Here is a 20,022-nt window from a genome sequence, read left to right on the forward strand (position 1 = left end):
TTTTGTTTTTTGTTTTTCTTCCCGATTCATCGGAATTTCGCGATAAATTTGATTTTTTTTGATGATTTTAACTTGAAAAATGCAAGAAAAATAGTTTTCTCCATTAAAATTACCAATAAATCCCAATAAAACCAACCATTTTCCAGGTTTTATGCCACAAGTGCAATAAACGTCGCCATGCTTCGAGGTTTTTTCGGGCGCCGCTCGCGGTCAGCATGGGTTCGGCTCATTTATTTGTGCATCGTCACAATAATCTTCCTTTTCGCCACATCACAGTTCAAATCGACGACAACTCACGCGAGATTCGTGCCAGAGGTGAGAAATCGCTGGAAAACCGATAAAACTTAGTATTCGAAGAAAAACAAGAGAAAAAATTGCAAAATTATGTACAAAACATCGAATTTTAACATAAACTCGTATTTTTTAATGTAAAAATTCAGAAAATACTTGAAATTTCGTAAAAAATCAGGGACTTTCAGAAACAAAACCAAAAAAAAAAAAAGCAAAAATAGAAATTTCGAGGTTTTTTTCCTGAATTTTTTCCCTTAAAAACCACATTTCAAACATTTTTCAGTGCTCGGATGCTCGTATCGTTGTTTTAAATGTAAAAATTTTTAAAAAAATCGGGGGAGTTTTAGAAATTTTCAGAAAAAAAATATCGGAAAATGCAAAATAAATCGTAGAAATTTCTAAAAAATTTAAATAAAAAAAGTGAAACACAGAATAAAGCAGAAATATTCAATTTTTCGGCTTTTCAGGCAAATAAAAATTAAAATTTCGAGGTTTTCATGAAAATTAATGATTATTCTTCCGATTTCTTCGGAATTTTTCACTAAAAACCAGTGATTTTGCAAATTTCGTAGTTTCGATTGCAAAAATTCAAAAAAAAAAGAAGTTTTGTTCAGAAAATGTATTGAAAACCCATAGAATACTTGAAATTCCGGCAAAAAAATTTATTTAAAAAATTAAAATACACAAAAATTGAAATTTTGAGGTTTTCCTGAAAATCAATGATTTTTTTTCCGATTTTTCCGGAATTTTTCACTGAAAACCAGTAATTTTGCAAATTTTCAGCCCTCGGATCCGCGTCTCCACCCAAATTCACCACTTCAAGCTCCAAAAGCTCAGGAGCCAGCAGCTGCAGAAACCACGAAAAAGCCGTCTCGTCAACCCCACCACACAACTGCAAAACCAAGAACTGAAAATGTAGAAATAAACGGAGAAAAATACCCGAAACTCTCTCCAGACGGAAATCTCATTCCACAACGTCGAATTGTTCATTTGGATTTGAAAGGAGCACCCTATAAACCAGAATTTTTCACTGAACTCTTCGCATTTTTCAATAGAATTCAAGCGACAGGAATTCTTCTCGAATGGGAAGATATGTTCCCATTTAAAGGCCGGCTCCGCGGAGCAATCAATAAAAATGCCTATTCTATGGAGACCGTTGAGCACATTCTACAAGAAGCCCAAAAGCATCATTTACAAATTATCCCACTTGTTCAGACAATGGGACACTTGGAATGGATACTGAAACTTGAAGAATTTGCTCATTTGAGAGAGGATACACGATTCCCTCAAGTTATATGCTTTTCCGATGAAAATGCGTGGGAATTGATTAAAGAAATGATTGAGGAAGTTGCAAATGTGCATAAAAAATATGGAATGAGCTATTTTCATATTGGAGCCGATGAGGCTTTTCAGGTAGGGAGAGAAAGGAAAATTTGATTTTTTAAAAATTTTATTTTTCGTCAAAAGGAGTTAGATTTCCAAAAAAATATTGATAAAATCTAAATTTTCGCCGAAAAAAACTTGAAAAACTTTTCGATTTTTACAGAAAAAAACTGAAAAATCTAAAATTCGCATATTAATTTCTTCTAAAATAAGAAAAAATAACCAAAAAAAAAAACAAAAAAATTTGCTTTTATGAAAAATCGAAAACCTTTTTTTAAATAATAATATTGTTTAATTTATCATGAATTAAATATAAAAATGCTGTTTTAAAAGGCTTAAAATGGGAGAAAATAACATTTTTCACAAAATTAAAATTTAAATCTTTAAACAAAAAAATATAGATAAAATCTGAATTTTCCCCAAAAAAATTGGAAAATATTTTCGAAAAATCAAAAAATCGCAAGAAACACATTAAAAAAATTTCTGATTAAAAAAAAGACAAAGAACCAAAATTTGAAGTTTTTTTCTAATAATAATAATTTTGAATTTATCATAAATTGAATATAAAAATGCTGTTATAAAAGACTTAAAATGGGAGAAAATAACATCTTTAACAAAATTAAAGTTAAAAAAAATTAAATTAAATTAAACCTTTAATTTATTATAATTTTATCTTTTATCCAATGAAATTTATTCTGAAAATTAAAAAAAAAGGACAGATTTGAAAATTTTAATGCAAATTCTTCAAAATGTTTTCAAAAAAAAATCGAAAAGCTGAAAAGTCGAAGATTCAATTTTTATCACATTCTAATAAACTTTTTTTTTTTGAATTTATCATAGAGTAAATATAAAAGTTCTGAAATTTGAGACTAAAAATAAAAGAAAAAACATTTTCCACAAAATTCTAGGAAATGTTTTCGATTTTCGAAAACAAAAATGTATTAAAAAATCCTGAATTTTTTTCAGATCGGAATCTGCAATGCTAGCATCACTCAAATAAAAAAAGAATTCACCCGTGAACGTCTAATGCTTTGGCATATTGCTCGAACTGCACGCTTCGTAAAAGAAAAGTATCCAGAAACTCAAGTTCTAGCGTGGCATGATATGTTGGCAAGTGCAATGGAATCAGATATTGAAGATTATAAGCTCACGGAGCTATTGCAACCAGTTTTATGGAATTATGCAGAAGATCTTGATATCTACCTTCCCCGTTCAACATGGATGATTCTTCGGAATTTCCGAAATGTTTGGGGAAGTTCTGCATGGAAAGGAGCTGATGGACCGGCGAGATATTCGACGAATGCCAATCATTATTTGAAGAATCATGAATCTTGGATTAAGCAGTTTACAATGGTTTATAAGGATTTTGAAGTTGTTGAGGTATAAGAAATCGTTGGAAAATTCATTTTTAAAATTGAAATTGGACTTAAAAAACGAGTTTAGGATGATTTTTCTTCGAATTTTGAGTACATATTTATTAAATTTTAGTTTTTTTTTTGAAACTTGAAATTTTTGAGAACCGAAATTTGTAAATTGCATAAGATAATTTCTCCAGAATTAGTAGAATAATTATGATTTTTATTAAATATTAAACATCGTTTTTTTTAAAATGAAATTTGAATTTTTTCTCAAAATCCGGATTTCTTTATAGAATGAAAAGTACTAGTTTAAAATTTTCAGATTTGAATGGAAAATATTAAAATATTGATTTTTTTTTTCAAAATAAATTTCAACATCGAAAATTTAGTTAAACATTTTAAAACCGTAAAAGTTTTACACGCTTAGGCTTTAAAATGATGAAAAAAATGGAAAAAAAAGTAAAAAATGATAGTTTTCTAATCCTAAAAAAATTATGTTACCATTTCAAATAGTAATAATTTTCGATTTTTTCGATGTTTTTCTAGGAAAAATAGCTAATTTTAGCTAATTTTAGAAAATCGAATTATCGAAAAAAAAAAACGAAAACTTCTCAAATTGCAGGGTCTAATAATGGCTGGTTGGTCCCGGTACGATCATTTCGCCGTACTTGCCGAAACAATTCCCGTAGCCCTTCCGACACTTGCAATGAGTATGGAAACAATGATTGAAGGACGTCCACTTGCTGGAAATTATCCTGTAACTTCGGAACTTTTACAATGTACACCACCTCTTGATTTGGGATTTACTGCCACTGGATGCAAATTTCCGGGGAATCGAATCTATGAATTGATTAATGAAATGTATCAAAAACAAATGCAATTGAGAACATATCGACTGGATGATTATGAGCTTAATGGATGGTTATCCAGAGTTGCTGATGATTATTCCGTTTCTAGTCATTGGTATATTGATGTAAGTTTTATAGATATGGTGTATAAAAATTAATGAAATTTGATTTGAAAACTGGAAATTTTTTTTAAAAATGTGAAAATTGAAAAAAAAAAATTTCTCGATGAGCATTTTTTTTATTTGATTTATTTTAGATTTTTTTTCTGAAAATTGATTGAAAAATTAAAATTTCGTACGAAAACTTCACCAAATTTAAATTTAAAAAAGCATTTTGAAGAAATTCCAATTGTTCCACTTTTCGAAAAAAAATTTAAAAAAATGTTTAATTTGCTCTCAAAAATTTTGTTTTTCTTGAAAACTGGACAAATCAACAAAAAAATTCTACAAGAAATCTGAAAACTGGAAAAAATATTTTTTTTTCAATAATTTGATTTCATTAATTTGATTTCCGAAAAAAAATACAGAAAATGCAATTATCGATAAAAAATTATTTTTCCTTTTTTAGATGTTTTTTTTCGTATAATATGTTTTAAAGATTTTTTTTCATTTTTCAAGAAATCTGAAAACTAAAAAAAAACATTTTTTAAAAGAAAATTTCAAAAAAAAATTATTTCAATATTTTTTCGTCCTTTGGATTAAATTTTTTAATTGAAAAAAAAATTTGGTAAAGGGTTCTTATGGAATTTTGAAAATTCTAAATCCAGCTTTTTTGAAATTGAGAAAAAAATATTTTCATAAATTTTTAATTTTGTCAAAATAGCTATGAAAAATTCAAATTTTACGAGAAAATCTTTCATAATTTAATTATTAAAAAAATTTTTTTTGAATCCTAAACAAAAAGAGTAAAAAATTCAAAACTTTTTACAGAAAAAAATTTTTATAAGCGAAAAAGTCACATTTTTGAAAAAAAAAATCATTATTTCTAGTAATGATTTTTCCTGAAATTTCGAAAAAGTCTTTTTAGAAATCCACTGAAATATCCAAATAATTTAAATAATTTTTTTTGCAGAAAATCGAGAATATGATCGAAATGCACGCTACTCCACTGGAACAATTAGCCGACGATCTCCGCTTCGAAATGGAGAGAATCTTTTTCAAGGACACTGTCGATGAGTTCATATTCACATATTTAGGCGAAGATCTTGAATGGTTCAATAGGAAACGTGAGACAATTCGCAAAGTTTCAACGTCACAAACATTCCCGAAACGACCGTTTATTGAATCGGCGAAAAGCGAAAAAACTTGTACATAGACGAATTGCGCATTTTTCCAAAAAATTTATTAGCATTTTAATTGTGCTTAAAATGTGCTAAAATCCCTCAAAAATCATGGTTTTAATTTTATTTTGAAATTTGCCATTAAATGGGCGTGTTAAGCCCCGTCCGACAAAAAGTTTTTTTTAATTTTTCAGAATTTAAAAGAGCTCCCGATTCGGGAAATTTTGAAAAAAAACATAAAAATTTTGAATTTAGGGGCGTGGCTTGTTGGACTCCGCCCATAAAATGGCTTCATGATTTTTTTGGTTATTTTTGCACATTTTGGCACGTTTTACGTAACATTTTTCTCATCTAAAATATTGATTTTTTATTTCAATTTTTTCCAATTTTAAGCATAATTTAAGCGGGATATTTTTTGCCGCTCTCGCCACTAATGTAGATAGACTACAAACTATAATTTCTCCGTCTCTCTCTCTTTGTTCATAATTTGTCGTTTCTCCTTGAGTTTTCCGGGTTTTTCATCCATTTTTGGTGCTTTTTTCTTGTTTTTTAAAAAATACTAGTTTTATTGTAAGTAGGCGAGATTTAGAGTGTTGCGGTTTTGGGAAATTTTTGGGATATTTTTTTTGGATTTTTGTGGGGAGAATAGCTGTTTCGCTAGGATTTTTTCTGGATTTTTTCTAGATTTTTTAACTGAAAATTCGCATTTTCGAAAAAGAAATTATTTAGAATTGGATGTTTTTTCCAAAATTATAGTAAACAGAAAACTAACTAATAATTTAAAAAACGCATTAAAATCGGCAAATTGCCGGAATTGAAAGATTCCGGCAAACCGGCAATTTGCCGAATTTGCCGGAAATTTTCGGCAAATTGTGTTTTGCACATTTTTTTTTGGAAAAAAAGCACAGTTTTAAGTGTTTCCGTCTTATAACAATCCCTCTAAAAATTCCGGCAAATTGATGTTCGGCAAACGGCAACTTGCCGAAATTGAAAATTTCCTGCAAGTTAGCAAACCGGCAATTTTCCGAAAATTAAAATTTCCGACAAATCGGCAATTTGTCAGAATTGAAAATTTCCGGCAAATTGGTAACTTGTCAGAATTTAAAGTTTCCGGCAAACCGACGAATTGCCGGAATTGAAAGTTTCCGGCAAATTGCAATTTGCCGATAATTCAAATTTCCGCCAAATCGGCAATTTGCAAGAATTGAAAAATTTCCGGCAAATCGGCAATTTTCCGAAAATTAAATTTTCCGGTAAACCGGCAATTTGCCAGAATTGAAAATTTCCGGCAAATCGGTAATTTGCCGAATTGCCGTCCATCCCTAACTCCACCTTTAATTTAAATAAAATGGAGCAACAGGAGCTGCGGGCTCTTTGTCTCTCTCTCATTTCCGGTGTGTACCTCTCCTGCTTCTCCCAAAGTCGAGCAGTGAGTGAGAGATGGAGAGATATCAGAGAAGCAGAGAATGTCTCAGTTGTATTGGTGTCCACAGCAGAAGCTCCAGGCTTCTTCTCCCCGGCAGTTCTTCGTCCCATTATATCCCACCACCACCGCTCTGCTCCCTTCTCTTCCCTCTCTTCTTCTTGTTCCCTATGGGAAATCTCGAACTTTTAACACAAAATTTATATATTTTCTCGTGTTTGTTCCTGTTTCATACTTTAAAATGAATAAATTTAAGTTTTTGAAATTTTGGAAAAAATTGAAAAATTGTGGATTTTTTAGATTAAAAAAAAAGTTTTTTCAAATTTTTTTAAACTGAAAAATTTGAATATTAGTGGATTGGATTTTGCAAAATAAAAATCAAACTTTTCGAATTTAAATGAAAAATTGTGTATTGTTTTCGGAAAAAAAACAAAAAAGTTTCTTTTTTATTTGGAATTTACTGAAATAAATTGAAAAAAAAACAATTTTTCAGAGAAATTCGAAAAAATTTAAAAATTCAATTTTTTTTTGTTGAAAAATTGCGAATTTTTTTTAAAAAAAAGCGAAAAAAAGTGAAAATAGGACGTTTTTTCATTTGGAATTTACTGAAGAAATTGAAAAAAAAAAATTTTCAGAGAAATTCGAAAACGTTTGAAATTTGGTTTTTATTTTGTTGGAAAAATTTCGATTTTTCTGAAAAAAAAAACAATTTTTTCGAAAATTTTGAAAAAATTTATCGATAAAAAATATTGAAAAATGGTGAAGCAAAAATGTGTAGACTAGTGGATTTCTAATCATTTTTAGAGTTTTTTTGCTGAAAAATTGAGAAGATTAAATCATTATTTCCTAAAATTGCTTGAAAATCCAAAAAGTTTTTGCTTGAAAATCCAAAAAAAATTTTTAGGGTAAAAATTCAAAAAAAAATTGAAAAAATCAAGAAATTACATTTTTAAAAAACAGTTTTGAATTAAAAATTCCCCTAAATTTTTAATATTTTTCACTTAAAAAATCCTTTCCAATTTCCGGCAAATTTCCAAGTCTTAAAAAAGTCGTAAAACCTGCTCCGCCTCAATTCACAATTTTCACTTCAATTTCCGTGGCGACTTCCGATTCTTCAGATTCTTTTCTCACATTTTCTTCATTTTTCGGTGAAGACGAAAAACTAGGTAATGCCGTCTGGAAATGAAGAAATCAATCATTTATCGGCACTTGATCAATTTGTGGCTCCCGGCTTACGATTATGGATGCTCATTGCACTTGTTGGAGGAGTTTTGCTCATTATGAGTGAGTTTTGAGTCATGTTTCGAGTTCCACGGGAGTAGGGTGTGCGTGGTGACTCCAAAACTTGAAGTTTCTAGTTCTACGGGAGTTGGGTTTCCATGGTGACTTCAAAAACTTCAAGTTTTCACTTCTACGGGAGTAGGATTCCACCGAGAGACATCCTGGTGACTCCCGTTGAAACTTCGAGTTTTCGGTTCCAAGGAATTGACCATTCCCTGAAGTTGCAGTGACTCAGTTAAGGAAAATCCTCTTCCGTAGACACAGAAACGTGGAATTTCTCTCCCCAGTCACCACAACATCCGAGGAAACCCACAGTTCCGTAGACCCAAAAACCCCAATTTTTTTCCATTTTCCAGTTGTCATCGTGTGCTGCTTCATGAGAATCCGAATTCCACGTACAAAACGACAAATCGATCTGATTGCTGCGAAACGAAAATTGAGAAAAAGCACCAAAAATTCGGCAGAAGCCAATGCTCACAGTGAGTTTTTTTTGAGCTTAAAAGCGAGGTTGTCACTGAAAATTCGAATTCCCGCCGCCGCCCCAGTCACTACAAATCCGGTGGAAATTAATGTTCTGCAGATTCCAACTCTGTGAAAGAAGGAGGAGTTTTTAGTTTCCGCGATTTCGGTTCTGCGGAATAACACTTCCCCCCGAACCGTGGTGTCTCCAGGCGGGAATTCAAATTTTTCAGTGAAATTATCGATTTTTCAAGCAATTTTCAGTAGAAACTGCAAATTTCTAAAAATTTTCCTCTCAAATTCTGAGTATAACGCTCCGCCCACTTTCCCGTGAATTCGGATCTGCGGAATAAGATTTCCCTTTGAACCGTGGTGTCAACCGGCGGTAATATGAAATTTTTGGTGAAATTTTGGTGAAAAATCTCAAATAATCCAAAGACTAAATTTTATTATATCCCGCTCGTATTCCCGTAGATTTGGTTCTACGAAATTGATCATTCCGTGGTGTCTCCCGGCGGGAACTCAAATTTTTGGGGTGAAATTTTTTGAATTTTCTCAATTTTTCGCCAAAAATCATGTTTTTTTCCAGACGACGAACGTGCTCAGGCAATCGTGATGAACTCAATGCCTTCTGGAGGTGGTGGAGGTGCTCCGAGCACAAGCAGCTCACGTCATACTGGCTCACGTATTCAATCTCAAGTTTAAATTGATGAAATTGATGATTTAAACCTTTTTTTTGGATCTTTTTGTAAATAAATTGAATTTTTAATATGAAAACATTTGCTTTTTTGCCGTATTTTTTATTATTATTACTTCGGTAAAATTTTCCGATTTTCTAATACTCGATAGACAATTTTGCAACGTGGTTAGATGCGGGTTTTTTTAGTATGAAATTACGAAGATAATCAATCAATAATGGATAATATTCTACGAACTCTTCAAAAGAATGCGAGAGAGCGTGAAGAGGAGGAGACGCAGAGACGACGAATCGAATTGGCTCACAAGTTGGAGCCATATTTAATAGGATATTTGACACGGAAAAAATTTCACGGGAAGATTAAGTTAGTATATATTGGTGGTTTTTTTTTTGCGGCAAAAAATCGAAATTTTAAAACTAAAAATTATGGCAAAAATTGAAAAAAAAAGAAGCAATAAATTTCGCGACTCAAAAAAAAAGTCAGAAAATGTGATTTTTTTAAATTAAAATTAAACTGTTAGAGGCTACATTTTTGAAAAACATTCATCTGCTGATTAAATATAATTGCTAAAAAAAACGAAGTTTTGAATATGTTAACGATTTTTCGTCAACCGGCAAGGGAATTTCAAAATTTCAAAAATCGATAATAATTTTTGGCCGATTTTTCTCTATTCGACAACTGTAATTTTGGAAATTTTCAATTTTTATGAGCACGGCCGGCAAAAAAAACGCCAAAATATATAAAAATTAAATCAAATTTTCTACAGTTTTTGGAATTAAAAAAGAAGTGTTTTCGAGGAAAAAATTCTAGATTTTCTTGCTTAAATTAGCCGGAATGAATTTTTTAATTCAAAATACTTATTTCATAGAAAATAATATTTTGGAGCCAACATCTAATTTTTTCCAATTTTTTTCCTCATTTTCTTTTGTGATATTTCTGAATTTGAAACTATTTTTAATTTTTCGAATAAAAAAAAGAAAATCAAAAATTATTGTTTTGAAATTAGCATTTTTCAGAACATTCCGGCCGACATTCTTTAACGATTTCAATGATTTGGAAAAGAGCAACAAGACGCTTCTGCCAGTTGCTCAAATGCTCGTAAAAGTTCCAAGAGTTATTGAAAATTCGAGAGAAAACAAGGATATACAGGTTTCTTGAATTTTTTTTTTTTAATTAAGATTATTTTTATCGAAAAACCATGAAAAATCGATAAAAACTACTCGAAATATGATTTTGATTTTTTTTTTGAAAAAAATTAGTAAATATTTTTTTTAACACAAAAAATATCATTAAAAAATTTTTTAAAGTTAAATATTATGAATTATCGATTTTTTAGGAAAAATACATAAAGTTCCGGTTGACGAAAAATCGGCTTCCCGATTTAATCAAAAAACGTTTTTTCAATTTATTTAATTTAAAAAATTAATTTTTTTGTTCTTAAGCTAACATTCAATGATTTTTATGTTGAAAAAAATTCAATAAATTATTGATTTTTTTAAAATTATGTTTAATTGTTTTAAAAAAACCGATAAATTATTTTTTTAAAAACTATTTATGAAAACATTTTTTACCGTATTTTGGTTTTTGTGGACAAAAATCGCAAAATTCTGCTCCAAAATTATAGTTTTTCAATTTGATTTTTTAAATTTCAGATGCTATGTAACATTTGCCGTCACTTGATAATCTCAATAGACTCACCATCAAAAGAAATCAGCTTCGTCGCTGCATTTCTGAATAAGGATACAATAAAAGAAGCGACTTCCCTAATAACTTCGATTTTCTCTCAAATTCCTCAAATTCTGTGCTCAATTAATGGAGAACGGGCGGCTGAGCTGAAGCAGTGGCAATGTTTGATTCATTTTGTAATTGTATTCTCATCGAGTTCGAATTGGCTTCTTGTTAGGAATGCTCCACAAGTTCAGACTGTGCTTAATGGGCTTTGTGTCAAAATGATGAGCTTGTTCTATGAGCCAAAGGGATATGAGCAGATGGCGGTGAGAAATTTGAAAATTTATTGAAATTTGAAAAAAAAATTGCAAAAAAAAAAATTATGAAAAAATTTTTTTTTCAATATTTCCAACATTGTTTAATTCATAAAAATTCAGAGCAATCTTTTTTAAGTTTTCGAATTTTCGCAATTTTTAAAGGAAAAATTGCATGCAAATTTATTTTATTAAATTTCAGAAAATTTTGAAAAAATTATAAAATTTTCAAAAAAATATCGCAAAGATTTGAGAAATTCCTCTGAATTTTTATGAATTGAAAATATTTTGAAAATATAGAAAAATATTTCCAAAAAACTTTTTTTAGGTGTATTCAAGAAAATTTTGAAAAATACAAAAAAACCATTATTTTTTCGCGAATAAAATTTTTTTAAAAATCCAAAAACTTTGTATATATATATATATATACTATATATATATTGCCCGAAATTCTGTTTATTCAGCAAATTCCATAAAAATCGATAAATTATTAAACTCTCTCAAAATCTTCGAAAATCGATTATCTATCGATTTTTCTATAAATATTTAATTCCAGACCTCCCTATTTGTCTCCGTAAACGGCCACAAACCACTAATCAACGTGGAAACAGTCAATGCACAATTCTCAATTCTCTGTAAACCTCTGAAAACCGAAAATCCGGAGCTTTTCTCAATTTTTGTGCTCAAAGTGCTCACGTGTCCGGCTCTCCTGGTCCATCTCAACGCCCAACACGTGGAATTGTTGAAAACCACGAAAATTTTCGAAAAAACGTTGCACTGGCTTCGCGCCAACGCCGAGGAGATCGAAACCGGCATGGACGTGCGATTATTGATTAATTTGTTGGCTAATTTGGTGCATTTCGCCTATATTAATGATAAGACACTGGAGTCAAAGCTTTATGAGTGGACGTGGGCTGTTGGAGTGTCACTTTCTAGGTGATTGATCGAAAAATCGATAATTTTTTCAAAAAAAAATTTTCAACATAAAAATCGATTTTTCCTAAATATTGTTTCAAGTAGAATAATTTATTTTTCGGAAACTCGATCAAATTTTATTAAAGCCTTTTTTTAATTAAAAAAAAACTTAAAAATTAATTTAATTTTAAAAAATAAAATTTTAAAAAATTCTAATTGATTTTTCCAACAGTTATCGATTTTCTGAACTTCATTTTTCTGTTGAAATTTTTCGGAAAAATCAATAATTGAATTTAAATTTATTGATTTTCGGTGAAACCAAATTATCGGTTTTATTGGGAAAATTTGTTATATTGTTCCTAAAAATTCGATAATTCGGGTAAAATTTTTTTTTTCACAATAAAAAAAAAATTCATACGCTTCTTTTATAAAAATCGATAATCTAACAAATTTCTGAGAAATCTTAGATTATCGATTCTATTGGAAAAAATTTGTTTTTCCTGAAAAATCGATAATTCGAAACAAGTCGATTTTTGTCGAAAGCGAATGTTTTGGAATTATTAATTTTTTTTCAGAAACTTATCGATTTTTCAGATTTTTGCCAATTTATCGATTTTCCGTAGTTATAATTATTTTCCAACTTTTTTTAAAACCCCAAAACTCCAAAAAAAAAATCATCAAAAAATCGATAATTTATCGATTTTTCCACTTTTCCACAAACTCACAATTTCCCAGATGCACTGAGCTCACCGTAAAGCATGGTGGCACAAAAACGAGCCTACACTATTGGCATCCAGTATTCGGTCATTACTTGCTTCCAATCGATAAACGTACTGAAGGAGCCCTGAGAAATGTGCTCTTTCAGCTTAAAATGTTGTGGAGCTCACGTGTTGTTCGATGTCTTTTTGGAAATATTATGGAGAATACGAAGACGGCGAGCTTTTCGGTTACTGATGGACAGAAGAATTCGAAGGATATTAGTGCAGCGTTTAGCAGTATGTTTTCTGTGGAATTGGGCCGAGGCCTAGGCTTAGGCTTGGGCTTCAGCTTAGGCTTAGGCTTAGGCTCAGGCGTAGGCTTAGGCTTAGGCTAAGCCTTAAATTTTTATTTCCAAATAAGAGTATTTTCAGAACTCTGGCGAAAACTGGGTGGCTCAACAGACTCGGCGAGCAGCAGCTCAAAATCGGAAAGTGAACCACCGCCCACACTAATTGCAATAGTCTGTCAAGTGTACATGACAGCTCTAAATACAATGGTTCATATGAAAGGAGAAATTATTTCGGGGCTCTGTAGAGACGATCAACTCCTCAAACAGCTATGGACATATTTGAGAGAATGGGGAGAGAAGGCCGGCGGCACGAGTGGATCGATTTTTAATTCGTCAAATGCCGAGCAGTGGGGACCGGTAAGAAATTATCGATTTTTGGATGAAAAATTCAAAAATTACACGAAAAACTACATCTGGTAGCCGCAGGTTTGCAAAACACTGCGGTTTTCTAGGCCACGCTCATTAAATAATTGTGAAATTCCCAAAAAATATGAAACAATCTCAAATTTCAGGTATCAGCTTCTCTGCAATCTCTCAAGAGACCCAGCTCACCGCATACTGCCACACTACGACTTTTTGTTGATTGCGCCGCCGCGATTATTTCGTAAGTTTTTTATTTGAAATCCATTAGTGGGCGGAGCTTAAAATTTGCCAAGAAGTGGGCGGAGCTTTTGCAAGGCCACACCCACAATTTCAAAAAAGTTTGAAAAATCACGATTTTTTTTTGGCAGAATTCTCGACGAGGAGGAGATTTTCGAAAAAGAGACCCCATTCTCGAATAAGGAACTGGAATCAATATGTAAATATGTGAATATATTCTGTTTTCGATCGATTTGGAGTGGAGCTGTTGGTATGTGAAGAAACAAAAAAAATAGTTTAAAAATCGGAAATCATAGAAAAAAAAACAGAAAATTTTGAATTATCATACTTTTTAAATCTGAATTTTGAAAAAAAAATTAGAAACTATCTGAAAATGTCAATATTTTTAAAAATGTTTAAAAATATGAATTCTGTACTAATTTGAATTTTTTTAATTAAAAAAAAACCCTCAATAATTTGAAAATTTCCATTTTAAATCTGTGAAAATCAGAATTTGAAAAAAAAAAAATTAAACAGATTTTTTTCATCTTAAAAAATACGAAAAAAAATTTATATTTAAAAAATATATAACTTTTAGACGAAACGTCGGCAAACACGACGGGACTATTTCACAGTATGCACTCACTGCTCACAGTTTTATACGAACGGGATAGCCGGCGATCGTTTGCGGCGAATGATTCCAAATTTTGGCTCATTTCGTGAGTATTATTGTTACAAATTCGTGGAAAAATGTCTCGCAGTTGGGTCTCGCAGCGAAGCCAAAAAATTCAATGGCGCTCTAATGAAGCTATAAATTTAGGCTTTTTTTTGAAACCGGAAAATTCGTTTTTCGCGCCAAATTTGGCCCCCAAATTTTGAACGTTCAGAATTTATTTTTTCAATTTCAGCGAATTTAAGTCCTCCAGAAATCCGTTATTTTATCAAATTTTCATCTAAAAATTCAAAAAAAAAAATCGAATTTTCTGAAAAATCCGCTATTTTATCAGCGTTTTGTTTGAAAATTCAAAAAAAAAAACTATCGAATTTTCCTTTAAAAATCTGGTTTTTTTTCAAATTTTTGTCTAAAAATTCAAAAAAACATCGAAAATCCGCTTCTTTATTAAAATTTCCTCTAAAAAACCAAAAAAAAATTGAATTTAAACGAAATTCAAGAAATTGTAAAATTAGCACTAAAAATGCAAAAAATAATTGTTTTAAAAAAATTGAATTTTTAAAAATGTTTGCCTAAAAATTCAAAAGAAAAATCGAAATTTCCCTCAAAAATCCGTTATTTTATTAAAATTATTTTAATTCAAAATTCAAACATCGAGCCCGTAAATCGACACTACAGTAGTCATTTAAAGAATTACTGTAGTTTTCGCTACGAGATATAGTTATATTTTGCGCGTCAAATGTGTTGCCAACTACGCATTCTCAGAATTTTTAAATATTTTGTAAAATATATTTTTTTTCCAAATTTCAGCGAAGTGAAGCCCTCCTCATTGACAATTGAATACGAGAAAAAATCGGGAAAAGGTGTTCTAATGATGCGAAAAATGGCTCATTTAGTACCAATCAAAGATCGAATGCTTCTTTTTCGGCGGCAAGTTCAAGATGATAAAAATCGCGTCGCCACTTCACTCAATGATCCACAAATGCAAACGTGGATTACTGTACAGAGAAATCGAATTATTGAAGACGGATTTAATCATTTGTCGAAATTAACGATTCCGGCACTAAAATCCACGATTCGTGTGAAATTTGTCAACGAACAGGGTCTTGATGAGGCTGGAATTGATCAGGATGGAGTATTCAAAGAATTTCTCGAACTTACACTGAAAAAAGTTTTCGATCCACAGTTGAACCTTTTTTCGACGACTTCAACGGGTAAATTTATGAAGAAAACTGTTAAAATACGGGTTTTACGACATAAAAATATCTTAAAAGTGGCTTGAAATTACGGTTTCTAGGCCATCAGAAACTTTGTATTGACCTAAAAAATGAAATTCTAGGCCACCAACAATTTGGGTTGGCAAACGGAAAACGGCCTAGACACCGGAATTGGTAATGTCTAGGCCATCAGTAGAGGTGTGATAAAATGTAGAATCTAACTTTCTAGACCATTTATTCAAGTCTTGCGGCATAAAAATCTGAATGTTCGACTTCTAAGCTATCACCAAGTGCATAAGAACCTAAAAAATGGGAAAAATTTTCTAGGCCATCAATGATAGCTTGGTGGCCTAAGACTTGATTTTTAGGCCAGTTTGGTGGCTTAAAAATCTTAAAAAACAGATCGTCAACATGGTGGCCTGAAAATTGAAAATTCTAGGCCACCAAATTAGTCGGGTGGCCTGAAATATACGAATTTGATTTTCTAGGTCATCAATCTAGTTTGGTGGCCTAAAATTCTGAATCTTAAAATTCTAGGTCATCAATTTGAGTCAGGACGCCTAGAAATGTTAAAATTTTGATTTCTAGGTCATCAATTTGAGTCTGATGGCATACTATTTCTAGGCCATCGAAGGGCCGTGGCGGCCTAGTAATATAGAATCTAACTTTCTAGGTCATCAATGTGCTGGCCTATGAATATCCATTTTAGATTTCTCGACCACAATTATTGATAAATCAATAATTCGAGTACATGTGCCTTTAAATTTATGGTATATTTTTTTCAGGAGTACTGTACCCATCACCAACATCATCCCTCCATGACGATCATCTCGCCCTCTTCACATTTGTCGGTCGAATGCTCGGAAAAGCAGTTTACGAGGGAATTGTCGTCGATGTTCAACTTGCTCCAGTGCTCCTGGCGGCTGTGCTCGGAAGTCATAGATTATGTGCATTTGATGAATTGAGCCAATTGGATCCAGAACTATACAGAAGTTTGACTTTTGTGAAACGATATGAGGGTGAAATGGCCGATTTATCACTGACTTTTTCCGTCGATGAGGATTTTATGGGAAAGATATCGACGGTTGATTTGGTGCCGAGTGGAAGGACGATTTCGGTTACAAATGAGAATAAGTATGAGAATTTGTAATGAAAATCCGTTAAAAATCTATATTTTTAGACTGATGGGGTTATTTGTGTGATGTAGAAAAAAAAAGAAAAATGCAAAAATGTATTTTTATACGTCTCCCGCTTTCATGAGTGTCGAAAAATGTTTAAAAAAACGCATTCATTTTTTTGCATTTTTCATTATTTTTCGCAGGACGGCTTTTGAAAAATGCAGAAAAAAGTCAAAAAATGACTGAAAATGCGAAAAAAGGATGCGTCTTTTAAAAAACATTTTTCCACTTTTTCATCACATGAATAGCCCCATTAAAAATTTCGCTCACAAAAACACAAAAATCTTTCAATTTCTATCATATTTTCACAAGTTTTTTCGGGTCTCACCGCGAGAAAATAATTTTCGCGGCAAGACCCATCAGAGAAACCCCGTGCGCCTTTAAGTTTCACGGTTCAGAAAAACATGAAAATTTTGGAATTTTGCCATCTAGTAAAACAGAAGTTGAATTTCTGGTCAATTTGCCTAAAATTGGTCAGGAAATTCAATTTTTTTTTCCGAAATTTTGAAAACGAAATTCTAATTTAAATAATTTGCCCCCATTTTCAGAATCGACTATGTGCACCGAATGGCTCATCACCGAGTATTCCGACGAACCCAGGAACAGTGCAAGGCGTTCGTCACCGGAATGCAATCGATCCTTCAGCCGACGTGGCTGTCACTGTTCGCTCCGAATGATTTGCAATGTCTGATTAGTGGAGTCAATTCGTGAGCATAATATATACCATTAATTTGAAATTTCGAGAATTAATATTCCAGAGACATCGATCTGGCGGATCTGAAGCGCAATGTGCAATATTTCGGAGGATTCCATGGAAACCATCGGCTTATTAAATGGCTTTGGGATATTCTTGAGAACAAGTTCACTTCAGAAGAGAGGAAACTGTTCCTAAAGTTTGTCACTTCTTGCTCGAGACCTCCTGTTCTTGGATTTTCGTATCTCGAGCCGCCCTTCTCCATTCGATGCGTTGAAGTTTCCGACGATCAGGATCAGGGAGACACCTTGGGAAGTGTGGTTCGTGGATTCTTGGCTTTGAGAAAGGGAACTGCAGCTACTCGACTTCCAACTGCGTCCACCTGCTTTAACTTGCTAAAGCTTCCGAATTACAATAAGAAGTCACTGCTGCTCGAGAAACTTCGTTACGCGATCCACGCTGGGACTGGATTCGAGCTTTCCTAAATTCCTAATTATTTATTACATATTTTTATTGCTTACTGGTAGTTTGAATTTGATTTCTATAAAACAATGAACAGAATCATTTGCATTGAAACTTTTACTTAATATAAACTCAAAAAGTTCTCGAAATTGAATTCCAAAGAACTGAGTGGATATAAATCGTGCAGAACAAATTTTGGAAATTTTGGGCTTTTCGAAAGGATCAGCTATACAATTCAAGAAATGGGACTGTTCTCAATACAAAAGGTGTTTAATTAGATAACAAAAGTTGATGGTAGGTGTCAACAGCTAGAAGCCTAAGCTTTAGCTGGAGCAGCGGTCTCTTCCTTCTGCTCAGTGGTGGTGGTGGGCTCTTTATTTCCCTTGCGCTGACGTTTCTTCTTCTTCTCGGCGGCTGGAGCAGCATCGGTAGTGGCAGCGGCAGCATCACCGTCTCCCTTCTCGCCGGATGGAGCATCTGGCTGGAGCTTTCCGTGGCGGCGAGTGCGACGCTTTCCGCGAGTTTCTCCGTCTCCGCTGAAAAATTGTAATTTTAGAGTTAAAATTCCAGTTTTAAATGGAACGTATAGACCAGGGGTGTGCGGCAAATTTGCCGAATTTGCCGAGCTCGGCAAATTTTGAGATTTGCCGCACACCCCTGGTATAGACCCAAAATGTGCAAATTGCATAATAAAACTTCTTTAAAATTTGAAAAAATGGGCTAACGTCCAATTTGGCCACTTTCTGTCCAAAAATGATTTTTTTTTTCGGAATTATCTACCTTTATTGCATATTTTGCTCGTTTATCTCACATTATTTCGTTGATTAAAGTAGTTTTTACACCAATAGGTAACCAAAAATGCCAAAAATCAACGAACTAATATGAGATAAACGACTAAAATATGCAATAAAAGCAGATGATACCGAAAATATCAACTTTCGGCGGCCACTTTGAGATTTTACTTAATTTCAGCCCATTTTTCATTTTTTTTTTTAAATAAATCGGTTTATTTGAGCGCATTTTGAGCCTAAAAACACCAGAACCGTTACTAAAAGCTAGACTAACCTATTCTCAATGGTGTCCGACTTCTCCTTCTCATCTTTCTCATCTCCGTCCTGGTCACGTGTCTGACGTGGAGCACCACGTCCTCGTCCACCGCGTCCTCGTGCACCACCACGTCCTCTTGTTCTCCAATGGGTGAGCAAAGTACGAGCGAATCTCGATCCACGAACATTCTCCCCATCTGGTCCAGTCACGTTGGCGGCTTCTGGTCCTTTGAGTCCTTCGACAATGTCAAAGACGACTGGCTCATCGTCATCGAGAGTTCTGAGATAGAACTTAATGGTGCTTGACTTGGTGATGGCGGTCTGATGGACGAAGAAGTCCTCATTCTCGTCGGTTGGCTTATCACGAGCAACGAATCCGTAGCGTCCACGAACGGAGAACCATTTGACGTGTCCTTTGACACCGGTCTCGATGACCTTCTTCGATGCAAGATCCTCCTCGAGCTTCTTCATCTGATCCTCATATGGTGGTCTTGGTTGGTAGAAGTGTCCTCCGCGACCACGACCACGTCCTCGTCCGCGGAATCCGCCACGACGTGCTGGCTGCTTTGCATCGTTCGCCTCGTTGGTAGTGTCGACGGCCAGGTTGTCCAATTTCTCGGTCACCTCGGCAACTGCAATTTGAGGGATTAAATATTGAAGACCACCTGTCCTACTCACCTTTGTCCTTCTTCTCCTCAATAGTTGTTCCGTTAGCTTGTTCAGTCGACATGATGTTTCACGGCGTTGGCCTTAGTTTTTGATGGTGTCAAGGGGGTGAGGAAAATCCTCTGAGCTGATTGTACTCAACTACACTCTGCAAAAAAAAAAAATTAAATATAAACATCGAATGCAAATGTGCCACACAAAGGGTGTGGTGGAAAATGACACGACAGAACGATCGATAAGTCAAATTGACATGGGGCGGAAATGTTATCATCCGATTAAAAAGTGCTAAGCGCCGTTGTTTTTTTTTCAAATTTATTGGAAATCGGAACGAACTTAATGGAAAAAATCGGGGAAATATTGCAAAAAAGCTCTTACAATTTCGAAATATATCGAGAATTTTAGGATATTTCCTCATATTATCACAATTTTTCTGTTTAATATTCAATTTAACGCCAAAAAACCGAAGAAACGACGGCAATTTTCAATTTTTCACCAAAAAATAAGAAAGAACTAATAAAAATCGACTGCCAAGAAGGGAGAAA

General features: G+C 32.9%; 4 protein-coding genes across 4 annotated transcripts; 3 read left to right on the forward strand and 1 right to left on the reverse strand.

The window, feature by feature from the left end:
• The first annotated feature begins 146 nt into the window (after positions 1 to 146).
• hex-3 (beta-N-acetylhexosaminidase) lies at positions 147 to 6,849 on the forward strand. The gene is made up of 5 exons (NM_066989.6): positions 147 to 315; positions 1,075 to 1,704; positions 2,641 to 3,054; positions 3,655 to 4,005; positions 4,952 to 6,849. Exons 1-5 carry the CDS (start codon positions 178 to 180, stop codon positions 5,192 to 5,194), a joined length of 1,776 nt encoding a protein of 591 aa, NP_499390.3. The 5' UTR covers positions 147 to 177; the 3' UTR covers positions 5,195 to 6,849.
• An 851-nt stretch (positions 6,850 to 7,700) lies between these two features.
• Positions 7,701 to 9,111, forward strand: tmie-1 (Transmembrane inner ear). Its single transcript, NM_001392208.1, has 3 exons — positions 7,701 to 7,866; positions 8,220 to 8,342; positions 8,912 to 9,111. The coding sequence occupies exons 1-3, from the start codon at positions 7,752 to 7,754 to the stop codon at positions 9,025 to 9,027; spliced, it is 354 nt and encodes a 117-aa protein (NP_001379030.1). The 5' UTR covers positions 7,701 to 7,751; the 3' UTR covers positions 9,028 to 9,111.
• Positions 9,112 to 9,208: 97 nt separating this feature from the next.
• oxi-1 (Ubiquitin-protein ligase E3B) lies at positions 9,209 to 17,870 on the forward strand. The gene is made up of 13 exons (NM_066991.7): positions 9,209 to 9,383; positions 10,037 to 10,169; positions 10,673 to 11,014; positions 11,559 to 11,938; positions 12,653 to 12,912; positions 13,048 to 13,322; positions 13,478 to 13,569; positions 13,697 to 13,815; positions 14,143 to 14,263; positions 15,028 to 15,431; positions 16,220 to 16,568; positions 17,161 to 17,319; positions 17,371 to 17,870. The coding sequence occupies exons 1-13, from the start codon at positions 9,238 to 9,240 to the stop codon at positions 17,789 to 17,791; spliced, it is 3,201 nt and encodes a 1,066-aa protein (NP_499392.1). The 5' UTR covers positions 9,209 to 9,237; the 3' UTR covers positions 17,792 to 17,870.
• Positions 17,871 to 19,628, reverse strand: cey-4 (CSD domain-containing protein). The gene is made up of 3 exons (NM_066992.6): positions 19,493 to 19,628; positions 18,834 to 19,446; positions 17,871 to 18,304 (listed from the first exon to the last, which is right to left on the reverse strand). The coding sequence occupies exons 1-3, from the start codon at positions 19,542 to 19,544 to the stop codon at positions 18,085 to 18,087; spliced, it is 885 nt and encodes a 294-aa protein (NP_499393.1). The 5' UTR covers positions 19,545 to 19,628; the 3' UTR covers positions 17,871 to 18,084.
• Between the last annotated feature and the right edge of the window lie 394 nt (positions 19,629 to 20,022).

The sequence above is a fragment of the Caenorhabditis elegans genome, chromosome III (assembly GCF_000002985.6).
Source record: "Caenorhabditis elegans chromosome III".
Classification (NCBI taxonomy): Eukaryota; Metazoa; Nematoda; class Chromadorea; order Rhabditida; family Rhabditidae; genus Caenorhabditis; species Caenorhabditis elegans.